Here is a 17283-nt window from a genome sequence, read left to right on the forward strand (position 1 = left end):
GAGAGTGTGAGCGTGTCCGTGTGTGCGTGTGTGTGTGAGTGCGTGTGAGTGTGCGTGCGTGTGTGTGAGAGAGTGTGTGTGCGTGCGTGCGTGTGTGCGAGCGTGTGTGTGTGAGAGAGTGTGTGTGCGTGTGTGTACCTGTTTCTCATTTATGTTCCTCCCAGTGGAGCTGATGGCGTCCAAACACTTGTTGATGTTGGGCAGGACGTTCTTCTCTGTTTCAGAGAAGTGCACGTAGCCGTCGGCTAACAATCTGATGCGCCGCTCCTCCATTTCCTGCAGCTTCTGTGAGCGACAGACAGACAGACAGGAAGTAGAGCTCATAATATTCCAGTCAGGCTGATGATCTCTCTGATGAGAGCAGACCATGACGCACCTTATACACAGACGGGATCTCTGAGTGGTAGAAGTTGTTCTGCTCCTTATTGTGTTTCTGCAGCTGTGAAGCATAATCGTTCTTACACTCGTCTGCTAAGTGCACGCGGATGTGAGCGTGCTGTTTGGCCTAAAACACAGACACAGCATCAGATATACAGTATCTGTTACCCATCAAGCTTAAGCACGTGTGCTGAAGGAGTCTGTACCTTGTCCACGTCTGCTTTGGTGGCGTTTGCGTCCTGCTGGACTCTCTCTGTCTGCTGATTGGCCTTCTCTGCTTCTCTCCACTCCTTCTCAAAACGCTTCTTACTCTGGATATAAACCAATACAGATGCACACAAATCAGTAAAACATTCTAGCTCACTTCATAAACATGTATAAATGATAAGAAAGCAATCAATCAGTTACTCATGATGGTGTCTGAAGCAGATGCATTCAGAATAATGCATTATAATAATGCACCATCTTCACCATCATGTCTACAGTGAGACGGTCACACACACACACACACACACACACACACACACACGTTCACTCACAGTCTCCAGCTGTTTGAAGCTGCTCTCCAGGTTCTGCTGAGCCTTCTTAACGTCACAGAGATGCTGCAGCAGAGAAAAGCAGATTCACAGTCAGCATCTCAGAGACGTGTTCTGCATGTTTGTGCAGGTAGATTATGAGATGTTTAGTTCTGGCTCACTCACGTTCTTGCGCTCCTGTCGCAGCTCCAGCAGGTTTCTGCTGAGCTCCACGCAGATGTTCAGCGTCATGCTCTCGGACAGATGCTCTCTCTGAGCCGCGGAATCGTTCAGCTGATTCAGCACGTCCTGAAACGCCTGCTGATTGGTCATCCTGCAGAAACACAATCAACAACACCACCGCCGCTGCATTCAGGGCCGAGAGACACACGCATGATAGACCAGCACTTTTCCCGCGGGATGACTTATTACAATAAATTAATACATGAAAGTGTCATTTCTGAATGCTCTTAGAACATTCAAAACATCCAGGTTCTAAAATGCTTTTCTTGTTTATGTGAAAGCTAGGAAAAACGTTAAGGGAATGTCTAATTTTGTCATTTCACAAACACCATGGGAGTTCTCAGAAGCATCTGACACATGTAGTAAGCAGTAATGTTTATGAAGCATTAGACAAACGGCCAACTAAAAGGTTTCAGAAGAAATGTATTATAATGTTTTTGTGCTAACGTTTTGACAACATTGTTAGATGTTAGATTCCTGTTAGATTTGTGTGTTAATTGTGTGTTGTGTTTTGAAAAAAAGTGTTTTCTGAAATTGAAAACTGAGTCAGAAGCTGAGAATTAGCGTATGGTTTTGCAGATTTGGTGTGTGCTTCTGCTGTTTGAGAGTCGGCTTTCAGAAACTGTGTGACAAGGAAAGATTCTGTGTGCAAGCAGTTGAAAAAAAACTAATGTTACTGAAGAACGTTTATTCATGACTCTGAGAGAACATTGTCAGAACCTTCTCAGAACTTTCAAACAAAATGAATGTTGGTAACAAAAAAACCAAACAGTGTTTTAGAAATACCACAAACATCTTCATTCAGTCAAAATAGTTGGGAGTCAGCATTGCAGACTGACGGTATTGAGGCGGTTCATCAGTGTTTAATTGCCTAATCGACTCACTTTGTGTCCTGGTCTTCTTTGACGCCTCGTCTGGAATATTTCTTACAGAGGTTCCTTTAGAGAAACGTGCACAAAACAGGTTAAACCAAGATGAAACATGTTAACCCTGACCACCAGCGGCCTTCAAGAACACAAGATCAAACGCCACTTTAACTATTCATTGTGCACATGAAAATATATATTTTTGACAGACTTTCCAAACACTGCTGTCAGCCTTGCATGATAATATGACAAGCTTTCTGTTGATTTGACAAACAAAATAATGGGAAGTAAATCCAGGAGGGATTGAGATGATGATCCCGCTCAACTGGTGCAGAGCGTTCAGCTTTTGGACCTAATTAATATTCATGAGCCAATCCTTTTTACATCAGGGAGTCTATAGAAAAGCTAACAGAAAACTGTTTTTTGAGGATGATGATTTTAGGGTTTGTGGCATCAGAGACTGGAAACCTCTGCTTTATGCTGTACAAACACAAACCTGAGCTGTTTGGCGTAATTCTGCTCGATCTCGGCTCTCTCTTTGACAAACTTCACGTATCGCTCCAGCAGATCCAGCCCACTCTGAGTGTGTCTCTCAATCACATCATGCTGGTCCTGCAAACACACACGATACACAGATTTCTGAGTGTGTGTGTGTGTGTGTGTGTGTGTGAGGTATGCAGGACATTCAGCTCTCTAGGTGTGTCGCTCTTTTCCCACATGCAACTCTCAAACTAGCTTGACAGGTCGATCTGCTTCACACTAGCAGTGACAGACGACCTGATCTGATGGGTCACATGACACATGTGGCTTCAGCAGAAATTCATGCAACTTCTGTTGTTTTCATATGAACAGCTAATCATAAGTATTATAACCTAACTCTGTTGAAATGGTTATGTTAGCACACACCATTGCATGTTACACTTAGTTGAGTTTGTGTTTCTTTGCATGTTACACTTAGTTGAGTTTGTGTTTCTTATTCACGAAACATGCATCTATTTTAACAGGAAGGTGTGGAAGCTCACTGATCTACTTCCTGTTGGTCCAGAAACCATTCCAAAGCAATGGAGATGAGAAATAGTTTGTCTGTTCAGAGATGATCTGACACCAGTGGTAAACCAGTTTAACCTGCACAGGTAACGCCTCAGACACTGAAAGCAAATCACAGTGAGGCTGTCACGTGACTTAAAGAATAAATAATAGTAGGTAAACATAAATCAATGTTGTGTCATTTTAATTTCTTCTTAAACGATTAAAATGAAAAGTATTGCTCTTGCAACTGTCCCAACTAACCCAGTAGGATGTAGAAAAACCGCAACAAATGACTAAAAGCTTTATTGGTGCACTGGTCCACATTTGAAGCCTTTTTGCGTTGTTTTCAGTTTCAGTTTGTTGCGTTGATTAGGCTACTTTTTTTACGCACGCATTTCATTTATCACTTTTCTATAATTATTTCAGCTCTTAGTGACACTTGGTTTCAATATTAATATACACTTTCTGGGTCGCACTGGTTCAATTTAAATTAATAGCCATCATTAAAAAAAACAAAACAGTGTCGTTACATTTTTAATATAAAATGCTCTCACGTGTGCATCGTTTTTACGCGATTTGAACGCGTCCAGTATTATCAAAAATAGCCTATTGGTTCCTAATATACATTAAATATAAATATATTTGCTTATGTCGCCATAACATAGTCTAACTTCGGACAAGTAAACTATACTTTTTCAATCATAAAAAAGGTTAATCATGACTGCAGTTCACTTAAAAACATGTCATAATAATAATAATCGGGAAAAGTTGTGGGAGTTCGATTCAAGCTGAAGCGCAGGTAAACACACACCTGTTTGCTCGTGAAGTAAAGAATAAACTTACCCAAAGATCTGAACCCCAATCCATGATAGATCAGAAAGAAACCCACTGCAGCCAAAGAGCGCAAGATACGAAACTCCTCAAGGAAGCTTGTTTTAACTCACAATCTCTCCATACATATATCAGGTAATGTGGTGGTGTCTTTATGGAGAGGAGACGTATTTCCCGTCAAACACGGTTATTTCAGCAGGTGAATGAGTAGTTACAGTGAAGAGGATCGTCTCATCTGATCTCGCGCTTGAATGTCAGCTCAGCACACCTGAGCTCAGGTGCATTTGATTGTGCTTCTGAATCACTGGCCGTTCTCAGTCGATGGATTTTTGACAGATAACAACGTCTCCAACACGGTTAAGAAATAAAAATAAAACACCGGTAAAATTAAAGATATTTATAATCCGTAATGATGACAGTGGCCTTTGTGCACAGATTTGTTGTAACACTACACTGTCACTGACATCTACTGGATCAAAATGTTAATATAAACTGCTACTTTATCGAGGTGGACGAATGGACCAATCACAGTCGTTTGGTGTCAGGTGGTTGGACCAATCACAGTCGCCCGATGACTGAATGGACCAATCACTGTTTTATTGTTAACCCCTCAGTCTTCGGTGGTGGATAAGAGCTGCGTGATAAAATTGCATTCATTTGACTTTTCTGATTCTGTTGAATCACATCACAACTAAAAAAAGGCTATATTCAAAGTATAGCTTTATAGTAAAGATTTGGTGAAATTTGAAAGCTGTTTATCTCCAGTTACTCCATTCTTCTTACAGCCAATCAGATTGTGTTTTATGTGCCTCAATTAACCGTCTGAATCTGCTCTTTTAGTGCACTCATTAGTTTAGTCTGTTATGTGGTGGTTAGTTTGGGGGTTTTGTTCGATTATTATTTTTTTTTTAACAGTATTAACATCATTTATTTTGGTCCTACTGCTGTTCGTGGTCGGTGCTTTGGTTTGGGTCCATTAGTATTCAAAGGGTTAGTTCACCCAAAAATGATTATTAGCCCATGATTTACTCACCCTCAAGCTATCCTAGGTGTATATGACTTTATTCTTTCACACGAATCCAATCGGAGTTATATTAAAAACGTCCTGGCTCTTCCAAGCTTTATAATGGCAGTGAATGGGTGTTGAGATTTTGAAGTCCAATAAAGTTCATCCATCCATCATAAAAGTGCTCCACGGCTCCGGGGGGTTAATAAAGGCCTTCTGAAGTGAAGCAATGTGCTTGTGTTCGAAAAAATATACATATTTAAAACTTTATAAACCATAATCTCTAGCTTCCGCTAACTGTCACATGTGTGTTCAGGAGAGAGTGGTGTTCCAGCTGGTGAAGTAGGATGTAGGCGTAGAGTCTTTGTCAGTAATAGTAATAATATTTTGTTATTAAATTGCTTTTTATTAATGACTGCTTTTCCGCAATGTCTGAAATGTCTCTATTTCTGTATTTTCATCTTTAACTTAATTTTGTCCACCTGACCAAAACAATTGGCCCCGCCAGTGTCTCACTGCTTCTCCTTCTTTCAGTCATCAGGGTCTCAAATCCGAAACAGATTCGTTCCAGCAGGATGGAAGGATGATTGACTGGAAAATGCTGGAAGCAGAACATCTATTGCAAACTAAGGTCTGTCATTTCTTCTCTCTAATGCCACATAGTTTGTTATTGTTAGTTCTTCGTGGTTTATTTGACAGATAATTCAGCACTCTTCAGTAATGATTTTAGTAGTTCAGGGCTTTGTCCTGCCAATGTTTTACTGATCCCACAACACTGTATTTTTACCAATGTATTTTTTCATTTTATTTATTTAATTATTTAGTCGTTCGTTCATTCATTCATATTTTTTTCTTTAAATGCAGTTGTTTTTATCAGGTCAAACTTAAGATTTATTTGGTAGGATGGATCCAGAAAATTCCACAAGTATATTTAAAGGATATTTTACGCCTGTGAAGCTGAATTAAATAAATGTAAATACAACACCAACCTGAACGGACTGCATCACAGGAATACACAGAGGTACAGTAACTCATGAATGTGTCTGTGTTGATCAGCTCAATAATAATCATCTGATGCTACCTTTGTGATTGATCTGTTTGTCTAAATTTGTAATATTAGCGGATGTGTTCTCTATGGAAGACCACATATTGTTAGTATATACTACATCCCACATCAAAATTGATTTGCAAGGTGATCGATGCACAATCTGTCAAGAGTGCTTCCTATCCACCTTTTCCTGAACACTGAAGTCTTGCCCGACTCATACTGGAACGATGCTTTACATTTCCGGTCTCTGGTGTTTCTAATCATATTAATATATCTCCCGACCTGAAAATATAACATTAAACCTATGAAGATGGTTTTAAAAAGCACATGGCGGCATAGTTTCATCACTTTACAGTGTCGCAATGAGCATCTTTTTGCAGTAACTCACCTGTCGTAGTTTAATGAGTGGGAGGATGACATGAAGCGACCTGCGGTTAGCTACATTGAATGAGCCCACGTATCCTACATACTGATTTTGTGCACAAAGTGATAAGTGCAAACGTTATTTTAACACACTATTTTATTATTTCACATACAGTATTTTAACTGAAGCGCTTTAAGCCATGCTCGTGTTGTTTTGTCATCGTTTATGCATGGCATACAGCTCTGGACAAGGACAGATCTGCTGGTACGCAAAACACGTACTGTATAGAAATTCAAATTCTTTAAGTTCTTTTGCTGTTACTGTGGCAGCCAACAACAGGACAGCTTAAGCTGATGCACATTTTTATATTTAGACATATTGAGAAAGTTTACGTTTTATTAATTCTTTTTACCCTGTTTTAACATAGATTTGTATGGAGAGTGGATCACGACAGCATCCAAACGGAAGTTATCCTTCATGGCATCGCTCATCAGTTACTAAAAAAGTGGATACAATCTGAAAACATTTAACACAGTAAACAGTTTAAAATGGTAATGGTTGTCATTTGCACTGCTTAGTTCTGCCACAAGCTGTAGCAATTATTCACCTATTCATTCAATTAAAACACACACAACATGTGACATTTTACCCACATTTCAGTCACATAATGTACAGCTTTTGTAGGCCAGGAGTGTGTTTGCAAATCTGAACACATCTAATCATCAGGTATCATTGTTCGACAGCGTTTGTTGTTTCCATAGCAATGACAAAACATTTAAATATTTGACTACCTATAATGGCTGATAAAGTAGCGTTTATAAGTGCAGCACTGTTTTGTGTACTGCGGTTCACCTGCTGGCAGAGAATGATTTTGCATTTTCAATAAGCCTGTCAGCTGTTTTTATTCAGACCAATGCGAAAATCAACCAATATTTTTCACGCAGCGCCAAACAAACAGCTGTAAATGTGAAACGATAAGAAGCTATATTAGCCATAAGAAGCTAAAATGACTTCTAAAAATCTAAACAATTAGGACACTAAGATACAATTATGTGTTTTAAATTAATATAATAATATAATAATTGATACATTTGACTTATCCCTTTTACTAAAAATGGTTTAAAGGCTGACAATTGATGTGTATTCTTCTTCTTCTTTTTTGACTTTTTGTTTTGTCAAACCTGCATCTGAACTGTAATTCATTTCATTTTACGGTTTAATATGTTACCATAGACATTGCCCTACCCTGCTCATAGTCTTCGTTTTATTTGTGTAGCTCTTAAAAAAGCCGTAAATTTGTTTGAGACTCCTTTGCCGGCGTAACTCTCGTGCAAAGTTTGCAAATTGCTTGTGTGATATCCGTATACTCACCTTTTTGAAATATTTCTGTGACATGACTTTTTTTTTTCATCACTCAACTCAATCTTTTCTTGCAAAATGATAGAAAAAGATTGTCATTTCAAGTGATAGTAAAACAAAGTAAGTAACTGAATAAGTGAGTAAATGTGCGGTACTATCGTGTATCTTACAAGCTGATGGACAGGATAGTATATCTCTGTGGAGCACATCGCTCAACGTTACTGTATAATTACATTTGTACACATTTTGTGTTGCTTTGGTGAAGAGTAGTGATAAAGCTCACCAGAAAACACTGCTCTGATTAAACCAAATTTAATTTCCCATCAAAAATGTTAATGTTCACTATTTGCTTCTTTCTTTATAGGCTTGGCAAAGAGAAATATGAAGTCCACCAATGAGTCCAACCAAAATCACTGGAGCGCACATCTGTTTTAGTCTGTTTTAAAGTATGGTGCAGAATCTTTCCCACAATCCCTTTGCTGTGGGTGAGTTGTTTTGTGCAGGCATGTCGTCATCAAACTGGATTATGGACTCACTGTCAGATGAATCACTGGATGATACAGTGACCGCTGTGAAATCTGGACTGACTGTATCTGAAGTTTGAGGTCTGACAGGCTGTGTGTGTGTATAATAACCCATCTTCTCCAGAAAGTCCTCTAAACTCATCCTCCTGATGATCATGAGAAGGCCTCTGGAGATCCGGTAAGTGGCGTGTGGATCGTAGTTGTTTGATCGAGCGGGGTGTTGAGTCACATAAACTTCATGAAACCACTCCTCATCGAGACTGACAATGATACGGTCCGTGTTGCTGTCGTGCTCGTCAGTATATTCATCTTCTGAGACGTAATCGGGAACATCTTCAGCTCCTGGTGAATTTAGATTGCCAACGACATAGTAAGGGAAATTTCTTTCTGGGAGAAGTTTATTCCCATATTGGTTGTGTCGGTTCTCAAAATAGTGAAAACCGAAATCTCCCTCGGCTGGGTTACATTCAGAGAGCATGTCATTGTCTTCGTCAAAAGAAACGCATTCGTTGGCAAACCAGTAGAGGAGTTTGAGACCGTGTCTGGGCCGGGGTCGACCAAACCTCGTGTCTCTCAGCTGGGACAATTCATTTAATGTCTCCATCATGGTCCTGCACCTTCAGAAGAGACATTAATGTATAGGTATTTATTAAAATACAAGATCACTGAAGGATGTGTAGAATATTTTCTTGTGTGATTGGAAAAGTTTCTGAGCAGAATTAAACTGAAAACAGTGACAATAATCAGCATATGTGAACGGAGGCACCTTTCAACTGAACAGACGTCAAAAAGGATTTGTTTATTTTATTTGCATTTCATACAATGCCTCAGCTTTAATGGGATTGAGTTTTGTGGTTACAGATGTGGGTCATTTACGTGTTGGCGACATTATTTGAACTGTGTGCGCAGTCTTAAGTGTACATTTGCCATGTTTTGATATTTCATTGCATTTCACCAGTGTTTATTATTTGCTGTGTGGATCTGTTGTCAGTCATTGGGGTGTTTTGGATTCTCAAACACCCTTACAGTTGTATCCTGTAGCATTGTGTAATATGAGTTTACAATGATTGATGATAATGTAGAGTCAGTGATCATTACGGTGCGTTTCCACTGGCACATAGCGAGCGCAGCGTTTTCAATTCATTCCTATGGAAGTTGAGCTTAAACGTTAGCGCGGTGCATTATGGGATTGAAAGCGGCGTAGAGAAAGTGTTGAGAGCGGCCGAGAGTGTCAAAAAGGTTGGGCATTCCTCAACCTTATGCAACTAAATATCGAGTGAAAAACGCCGGGCGACAACCAATGGCTGTGAAAAGTAGTCAAGGCAAGATTTTGACGTATGTTTCCGAGTGTTTGCTGATTACTGAGCTGAAATCCCTTGTTGTTGAAAAAGTCATATGCTACATTTCATCATTTTGAATTTTAGGTTGAACCTAGATGGCGCCAAAAAAAGTGTTTAGTTTGCGAACTGCTGTTAAAAGAAGAAGATGAAATGCAAACAGGGTGTAAAGATTGTTTTCAGAGGCGTGCTCTGCCCTAAATTTGACACACCCCAAATTTGCATTGAGCGCAGATTTGACTTTTATCCCTTACATATTGGGACAACGAGTGTTTTTTATATGGTGGGTATATGTGCAATAAGCAGAATACTGTACATAGCCGTAAAATATTGAATTAGAATTATTTTAACTCATTTCAGATGGGTAAAGTATTTGAGTAAAATTACTTTGTTAAATCCAGATACTTGTACTTTTTCTCCTACATTTACACGAAAAAAAAAGACTTTTTACACCATTAAAATTTCATGTAGACTTAAAAGTACAAAGTCATATGTCCTCGTGTCTTACATCTTTCTGAAATGATTTTTGTGTTAAGTGTTAAGTGTTTTTTTCAAATTTTCAATCATGCTCACATACATTTAACTTTCCTTTTAAACCTCCAGTGACGCATATTTTAGTGTAAGAATGGATAAGGCAGCGTATATATATATACACATATATATATAAGAATAGTTCACCAAAAAATAAAAATCATAATTTTCCTGTCATCATCGTCATTCCAAACCTGCATGACTTTAAGTGGATCGCAACAACACTATATTCAAATGTCCAACTACTGTAAAATCATCAGATGGATATTTTAGCTGAAAGGTTTCATGATATTGAATTTAGCTTAGCATCTGCTGTGTCTGAGAGTCTTACATAATCGGAATCAGAGAAAATGCTGATGACCGGTTTAACAGGTTTCTTTACAATGCTAAAATGAAAGAACCTAGTTTTAAAAGTATATTTAAAAAGCTGACGTATAGGTTTCCTTTAACTGAATTTGACACCTGTACCCTCACATCTCCAGATTATTTGTAGATTATTGAAGCTTCTTAGAAAAAGAGTCCATTTTAATGTAGGAACAATTGGCGTAACGAGGCACGCGCTCCAACATTACAGCATTCATTCATATATCAATATTCGGTAACACTTTCTGTCAAGCCCATATTCATAACACATTATAAGAGTATTCTTAAGGCATTATGATGAATGCATAATGCATTATATATATATATATATATATATATATATAAAACGTATAATATGTTGTTTCATGCCTTAAGAATACTCTTATAATGTGTTATGAATATGGGCTTGACAGAAAGTGTTACCGAATATTGATATATGAATGAATGCTGTAATGTTGGAGCGCGTGCCTCGTTACGCCAATTGTTCCTACATTAAAATGGACTCTTTTTCTAAGAAGCTTCAATAATCTACAAATAATCTGGAGATGTGAGGGTATAATACATTATAAAACGTACTTATTTGTGGTTATAACTTTTATGATAACACAATGCACACCATGTTAAATCCACTTAATTTATAATGGATTATAAGTCTCATACCTTTACATTATTTATTTAAGATCTGTACAGTATTACTGATATTAAAATAAATATAGTTAAAAGCAAATGTGCCATATTACACATTCATCTGATCAGATATCTGATCTTATGGCTGTTTAAAAAATATTATATTTATTTATTATTGTATTACATTATTGTTGTTGTCGTTGTTATTTATAAGTGGTCTTTGTCTGTTTTAAGTAAAGTAACAAGTTAACAATGCCAGACTTATAATACATTATAACTATGGGAAATATAATCCATTGTAAATTAAGTGATCATTGTGTGTTATAAATCATCATACTCTTAAAAGCTATAAACACAAATAAGTAAATATTATAATGCATGTTGTTATGATTAATCAAAATATGAGGTTTTTTTTATACAATACATTATGCATTCATTATAATGCCTTAAAAATACTCTTATAAGCTTCATAGAAAGTGTTACCCAATATTCAAATGATTATTATTCTGCTTCTGCTTCATTCATTTTCTCTTCCTACTTCCTTGTTCGAAGTGACTAGAGCTATAGTGTCTTGTTTAAAATACCATCCATTTAAAAATGTTGGTAGCTTCCACAAACAGTAATGCAAAGTAATGTGTTTCTACTATATATGTGTAGCCCAAATATTTCTTTCACGAGTGAGAATAGAAAATGAGATCATACCTGTCTGAAAACCGTCATATATATATCTAAACCCTCGGTTTGTTAACGTCACGCTTTCGCCTGCTGCAGGTTTCCAAACTCTTCCTGAACATGACCTGAGCTCAGTGTGTCCAAACACAGAGACATTTATAATGTGCTCCAGAAAGAGTTTGAAACTCCTGGATTGCTGGGACACAAGACATACCTGTGTGTACCTTCACGAGTCATATGATGTACTAGTGGTGTTTCACAAATGTGGGTGTGGTTTAACTGGTTCAGGCGAAGAACGCAGTCATTTGTGGAAACTGAGAAGTGGGAGGAGCTTCTGCTCAAGATAACAGCTCAGAACTGGGGCAAAAAACATCTACAGATATGATTATTCAAGGTGAATTAGTAAAAGCTGTCAAGTTCTGTTAGTAAGAATGGAAGTAATCTGGTGTCACATTTTAATTGTAACCTCTCTTTTTATGTAACATTGTCTTGATTTAGTCTAGTTATGTTTCTTAACTGTAGTCAATTTGCTCGACTTTCTTGAGTCATTTAGTCAGTAGCCACTTTTATACATTGTTCAGTAAAATTGGTGAACTGGCAACTAACTTTATGTTTGATTTTTCTGTTTTATTTAGAGTTTTTGAAACAGACCTTGCAGTCTAACTCAATTCTTATTGAAGGGTTCATTGATTATAATCTGACCCAAACTTCTTCAAGATCAAGACATGTCTGGAGCATGATCTTCAAATGACTCTTATCTGAGAGAAGGACAAGAAGATTGTCTGGACTGTGATAATTGAGGAAAATCACACCGTGTGTAACCAGTCAGGACGGCATGAGAAAGATCTGTGACATTGTAAGCATGGCGACTCTATGAAAGCGAAATGAATCTCAGTTCTTCAGGAAGAGAAGCTTTACCACTTTTGAAGATGCATTTGTTGAAACTGCTTCAAATCAGCAACCTCAGATAAACTGAAGCCCTCTCTGATGCAGGAAAATATCGCTTTATCAAAAGTTACCAAGATATACTTCAAAATAGTAAATAAATTACGTTTTTTGCTCATCTAAGTAAATGTTCACAGGGAAGGTAAAATGAGTGCAATGCCAACCCAAATTTATAGCACGATATGAACTGTGTATTTCATACTTGTTGGTGAATTGCTGATGTATAAAAGCATATGCATTTTCTTGGTTAAAGATTAGCTATAAACTATGAAATGTAACATTTTACCCAGAAAGGATAGCTGTAGCAAATAGAATCCACCTCTTTTTTTTATGTAATTACTGCCACTGCAATCACACAAAGCTTGGTGAACTGCAGTGAGTGATCATCTAATGTTTTCTTGCAACCTTTGATGGTTGGACGGCAGAATAGTTATGTCTTATTTCATCTAAACTAATAAAGTTTATTTTGTGTAAGAGTTCAAAATTTGGAAGACAGAGTTTTGGATATTTCACTGCATGTAAACATTCTGAATGGCAGACATTATAAATAATGTGCGGTAATTTAAGACTGTCATGGAATAATGCACAAAAACAAATTTGTCCATTTATTTATTTTAAATTCTAATTCCCCAGTGACAAATTTTCTCTGTGGCAAGACATACTTTACCCCTAATTTTGGGCAAGTTCACTTCAATGTCACTAGCACTATTTCTGTGGTCTTTAATTTTTTTGTTTTGCTTTTGCACACGTTTCACCTCCAGTGACACCAGAAAACATCCACAGAACTGCAATGCACTGTCAGTCTACATATCATGTAGGTGGGCTGCTGTGATCTTATATGCAAGTAATCCGTTTATATATATTTTTTATTTTATTTTGCATAGGCTTCTTTGAGTTTCACCTACTTAGTTTTGTCATTTCAGATACATTGGACAAATCAATTGGATGAGCAGTAAATTAAGTTGACTAAAAAAAGGTGAATTTTTTACCGTGTAAGTGCACTTCTTCTATTTGACCATCAGATGACAGTAATAACCTCATACATGTTGTGTTATTGCCCAGGAAGAAATAAATGCTGTTTTGTCACTGTAGCAGGGCGTCACTTTAATGTGCACGAGAACCTGAAACACCAAAGACTGATCATGAAAACAATAAAATTCATGAACGACTCTACAAAGATGTTCAAATAGAGGCATCTATGTTATAGTTATGACACAGTTCAACATTCAGCTCATAAGAAAGAAACAGAGGTCACATTAACTCTACGGACAGCGTAAGTCAGATGGGGTGCAAATGAAAGGAACCGAATGTTGTATCTTGAGACAGGCTTTAAAAATGCAAATCAACACAGCACATTGAAAATGCTACTCTGCATAGTCAAGCCATCTGCAATGAAAATTGTGTTTGCTATTTTAATTCTTACGGTAATCTGCAGACAGAGCAAAAAGACAGGATTTCTGAATTGTGTTGGTCAGCAACACCCCCAGAGTACTCAAATTATTAACCAAACTGACTAAAATGTGCATCCTTAGCTGTCATACCTGCTGTTTAATTCCAGATTTAACCGACCATAATCTAGCATCATCCATTCAAACCAGTGTCTTTCCTCTGGTTCTGTCTGTCTGTCTGTCTTCATATGTATGTCTCATTGCTGTCTGTCTCGTTTTACCTGTAATTTCTCAAGGTACTGATTTATATATCAGATAAGGTGTGTGTTTGTTTTTAAGATTTATTCTCAGTTCCACAAATTTTCACTCTCATATATGGAGTCTCTGGCGAAAAAGGTTTCATTCATTCATGCATGCATTTATTTATTTGTTTTCTGAAATGTTTCTGCTTTTACTGGTTACCATTCTGACAAAAATCACTCCCATTGTGTGAAAATGTAGAAGTGGGACGACTTTCAGAGCTTCTGCTCAAAGAGGCAACAGTTCAGACGAGGAACAAGAGACAACTACATCCTCATTATTCAAGGTAAGTTAATAAATTACAACTTCATGAAAAACATACTTGTACGGATTTAAAAGTGCCATGCATTAGTTTACATTAATTATAGACTTTCAGTATCAGAGAAAAAATTAGACTTTGAAATTCAGAGTTTAATCAGACCCGCAATCCCTAACATTTGAGCACTTAGGTCCACATGTTAAGAGTGAAAAATACTAAGATCTTTTTCTTGTCCTGCAGCAGTGATTCATTGATGGATGATGGTGTCTGTCAAAGAGCTGCTCGTGAACTCACTGAAGGATCTAGTAAAAGATGATCTTAAGCAGTTTCAGTGGTACTTAAAGAATCATTGTCATATGTCAAATTCTGAGATGGAGAATGCAGATGTCTTAGACACAGTGGATAAAACGGTGGCACATTTTGGACCAGAAGAAGCTGTGAAGATCACAGTGGTCATCCTGAGAAAAATTAAGCAGAACCTTCTGGCTGAGCACTTAGAGAATGAACATAGAGAAGGTAACATTAAAATGACATTAATTACATTTAAATGTATTCTCTTTTATTTAATATATTAACTGGTTAAAAGTGAGATGGTTTTTAATGTAAATAATGAAGTAAAATGTTGGCTTTCAGCTTAAATTGTACTCTTTTCTCAGCTGATGTTTGTGTGATTTATGTCATGCATTTTGTTACCTTTCTAGAAGAGGGCTTTGCCTTTACAACTTGTGCTTTGGATACACCGGCAACAACAAAACTGGAGAACCTCACGCAGCCAATATATCTGAAATTGTCAATACCGATCTTCGGCCTTATATGTAATTGTACTCTTTTCTCAGCTGATGTTTGTGTGATTTATGTCATGCATTTTGTTTCATCTCTCTTTAACAGTTCAGGCTGAGGGAAATATGAAAGCTTATGCCACTGTTGGAGCCACTTCAAAACATATCTATGGTAAATAAGGATCACTGTCTGAACAGGGAAATACATACTGGCCCGTTAATTGGGTTCAATCATATTTTTGTGATATGGACTTCTCATGTAGGTACAAGAGAAAATACAACTGTGAGCAGCAAATGCAGGACCAAGCTTTGGTTTTACTTATACTGGACCAATCCACCCATCCCTTTGTTATATGTAGGGTCACAGGCAGGGGGTCTTAGTGATTTGGGGCACCTAAGCAAATTCCAGGTATGGGCCCGCAACACACCAATGTGTTCTTTTACCTTTGTAAATCTTATTTGCTGTCTCATAGTTTGGGTGGGAGCAAAAACACTGTTTTCATGCATGTATCTTTAAATGCAAATGAGCTACTGCACCCCGCCCCCTTTCTAGAAGAGGGCTTTGCCTTTACAACTTGTGCTTTGGATACACCGGCAACACATGTTAACTGTGAAAAAATTAAGAATTAATGTGAAGAATTAGGTGTGAAACCATCAGGAACCATTTAGTCTCCAGGTCCACCATTTTCCCAAACTACAACCTACCTGGAGTCTCCAGAAGTGCAATGTGTCAGGTTCTCAAAGATTTTGCTTGGGTAAAAAAATGACCCTCACTTAAAAAGAATTACATGCTGAAGTGTTGTGAAATACATGAAGACTGATTTTTTTCATAGGCTTTATGGACAGATAAGTTGAGAGTGACTCTTGAAGGACCAGCATCACATCCTCTTGTACCACTCTTTCAAGAATTTATCTTCCAGAATCTGGCGGTAAGTTTTAGGAGTTAATTTTTAATATGAACAATTTTAGTTTTAATTATTAGTTTTAAAACTTACTGCCAGATTCTGTAAGATAAATTCTTGAAAGAGTGGTACAAGAGGATGTTATGCTGGTCCTTCAAGAGTCACTCTCAATTTATCTGTCCATAAGGCCAGATGACAAAAAATCAGTCTTCATGTATTTCACAACACTTTAGTGTGTTATTCTTTTTAAGTGAGGGTCATTTTTAGCAGCTATTGGTAGCCAGTGCAAATTGATGAACAGAGAGGTGTGACATTGATTCTTTTCGGCTCGTTAAAGACGAATCTTGCAGCTGCATTCTGGATTAGTTATAGAGCAGTGATGGGCAAACTTGGCCCTTCCAGGCCACTTTCCTGCAGAGATTTGATTCAACCCTGATATGACTCATCTGCCTGTAGCCTTTTTGTAGTCTTGAAGACAATGATTAGCTGGTTCAGGTGTGTTTGATTAGGGTTGGAGCTAACCTCTGAAGGAAAGTGGCCTGGAAGGGCCAAGTTTGCCCACCCCTGGTCTAGAGGTTTGATAGAATTGGCTGGAAGACCTGCTAAGAGAGCATTGCAATAGTCCAGCGTGGACAAAACAAAAGCTTGAACAAGGAGTTGTATAGCATGTTTCGAAAGCAATGGCCTGATCTAATGTTGTATAAAACAAATCTGCTGGACCGGGCAGTTTTAGCAATGTGGTCTCAGAAATTCAGCTGATCATCAATCACAACTCCAAGGTTTCTGGGTTATGGTTGATGCGCCTAGCTGGATGGTGAAATTGTGATGAAGTGATGGGTTTGTTGAAACCACAAGCAGTTCTGTCTTGGCCAGGTTGAGTTGATGGTGATGGTCCTTCATCCAGCAAGAAATGTCTGTTAGACAAGCTGAGATGCGAGCAGCTATTGTCGGATCATCAGGATGGAATGAGAGGTAGAGTTGAGTGTCATCAGCATAGCAGTGATAAGAAAAGCCATG

At 37.7% G+C, this 17283-nt stretch overlaps 2 protein-coding genes and 1 pseudogene across 2 annotated transcripts in view; 1 reads left to right on the forward strand and 2 right to left on the reverse strand.

Moving 5' to 3' along the window:
* Positions 1–4334, reverse strand: part of LOC107727172 (cdc42-interacting protein 4 homolog) — a 12182-nt gene extending 7848 nt beyond the window's left edge. The window contains exons 1-8 of the mRNA XM_016536956.1: positions 3875–4334; positions 2499–2614; positions 2021–2074; positions 1080–1227; positions 918–980; positions 585–689; positions 377–505; positions 139–285 (exon numbers count right to left, since the gene is read on the reverse strand). Of these exons, the coding sequence (XP_016392442.1) occupies positions 139–285; positions 377–505; positions 585–689; positions 918–980; positions 1080–1227; positions 2021–2074; positions 2499–2614; positions 3875–3898 (786 nt within the window). The 5' untranslated portion in view covers positions 3899–4334. The remainder of the gene's footprint in view (positions 1–138; positions 286–376; positions 506–584; positions 690–917; positions 981–1079; positions 1228–2020; positions 2075–2498; positions 2615–3874) is intronic.
* A 3544-nt stretch (positions 4335–7878) lies between these two features.
* LOC107727170 (uncharacterized) lies at positions 7879–8770 on the reverse strand. The gene has a single exon (XM_016536954.1). It carries the CDS (start codon positions 8768–8770, stop codon positions 8081–8083), a length of 690 nt encoding a protein of 229 aa, XP_016392440.1. The 3' UTR covers positions 7879–8080.
* A 6186-nt stretch (positions 8771–14956) lies between these two features.
* The window catches only part of LOC107727165 (NACHT, LRR and PYD domains-containing protein 14-like), a 16324-nt pseudogene continuing 13997 nt past the window's right edge, over positions 14957–17283 (forward strand).

Source organism: Sinocyclocheilus rhinocerous, unplaced genomic scaffold (assembly GCF_001515625.1).
Source record: "Sinocyclocheilus rhinocerous isolate Xijiao unplaced genomic scaffold, SAMN03320098_v1.1 scaffold937, whole genome shotgun sequence".
NCBI lineage: Eukaryota > Metazoa > Chordata > Actinopteri > Cypriniformes > Cyprinidae > Sinocyclocheilus > Sinocyclocheilus rhinocerous.

Excerpts from the sequence above, each read along its gene's own strand:
- LOC107727170 (XM_016536954.1), bottom strand. The coding sequence starts at position 8,770 with ATGATGGAGACATTAAATGAATTGTCCCAGCTGAGAGACACGAGGTTT.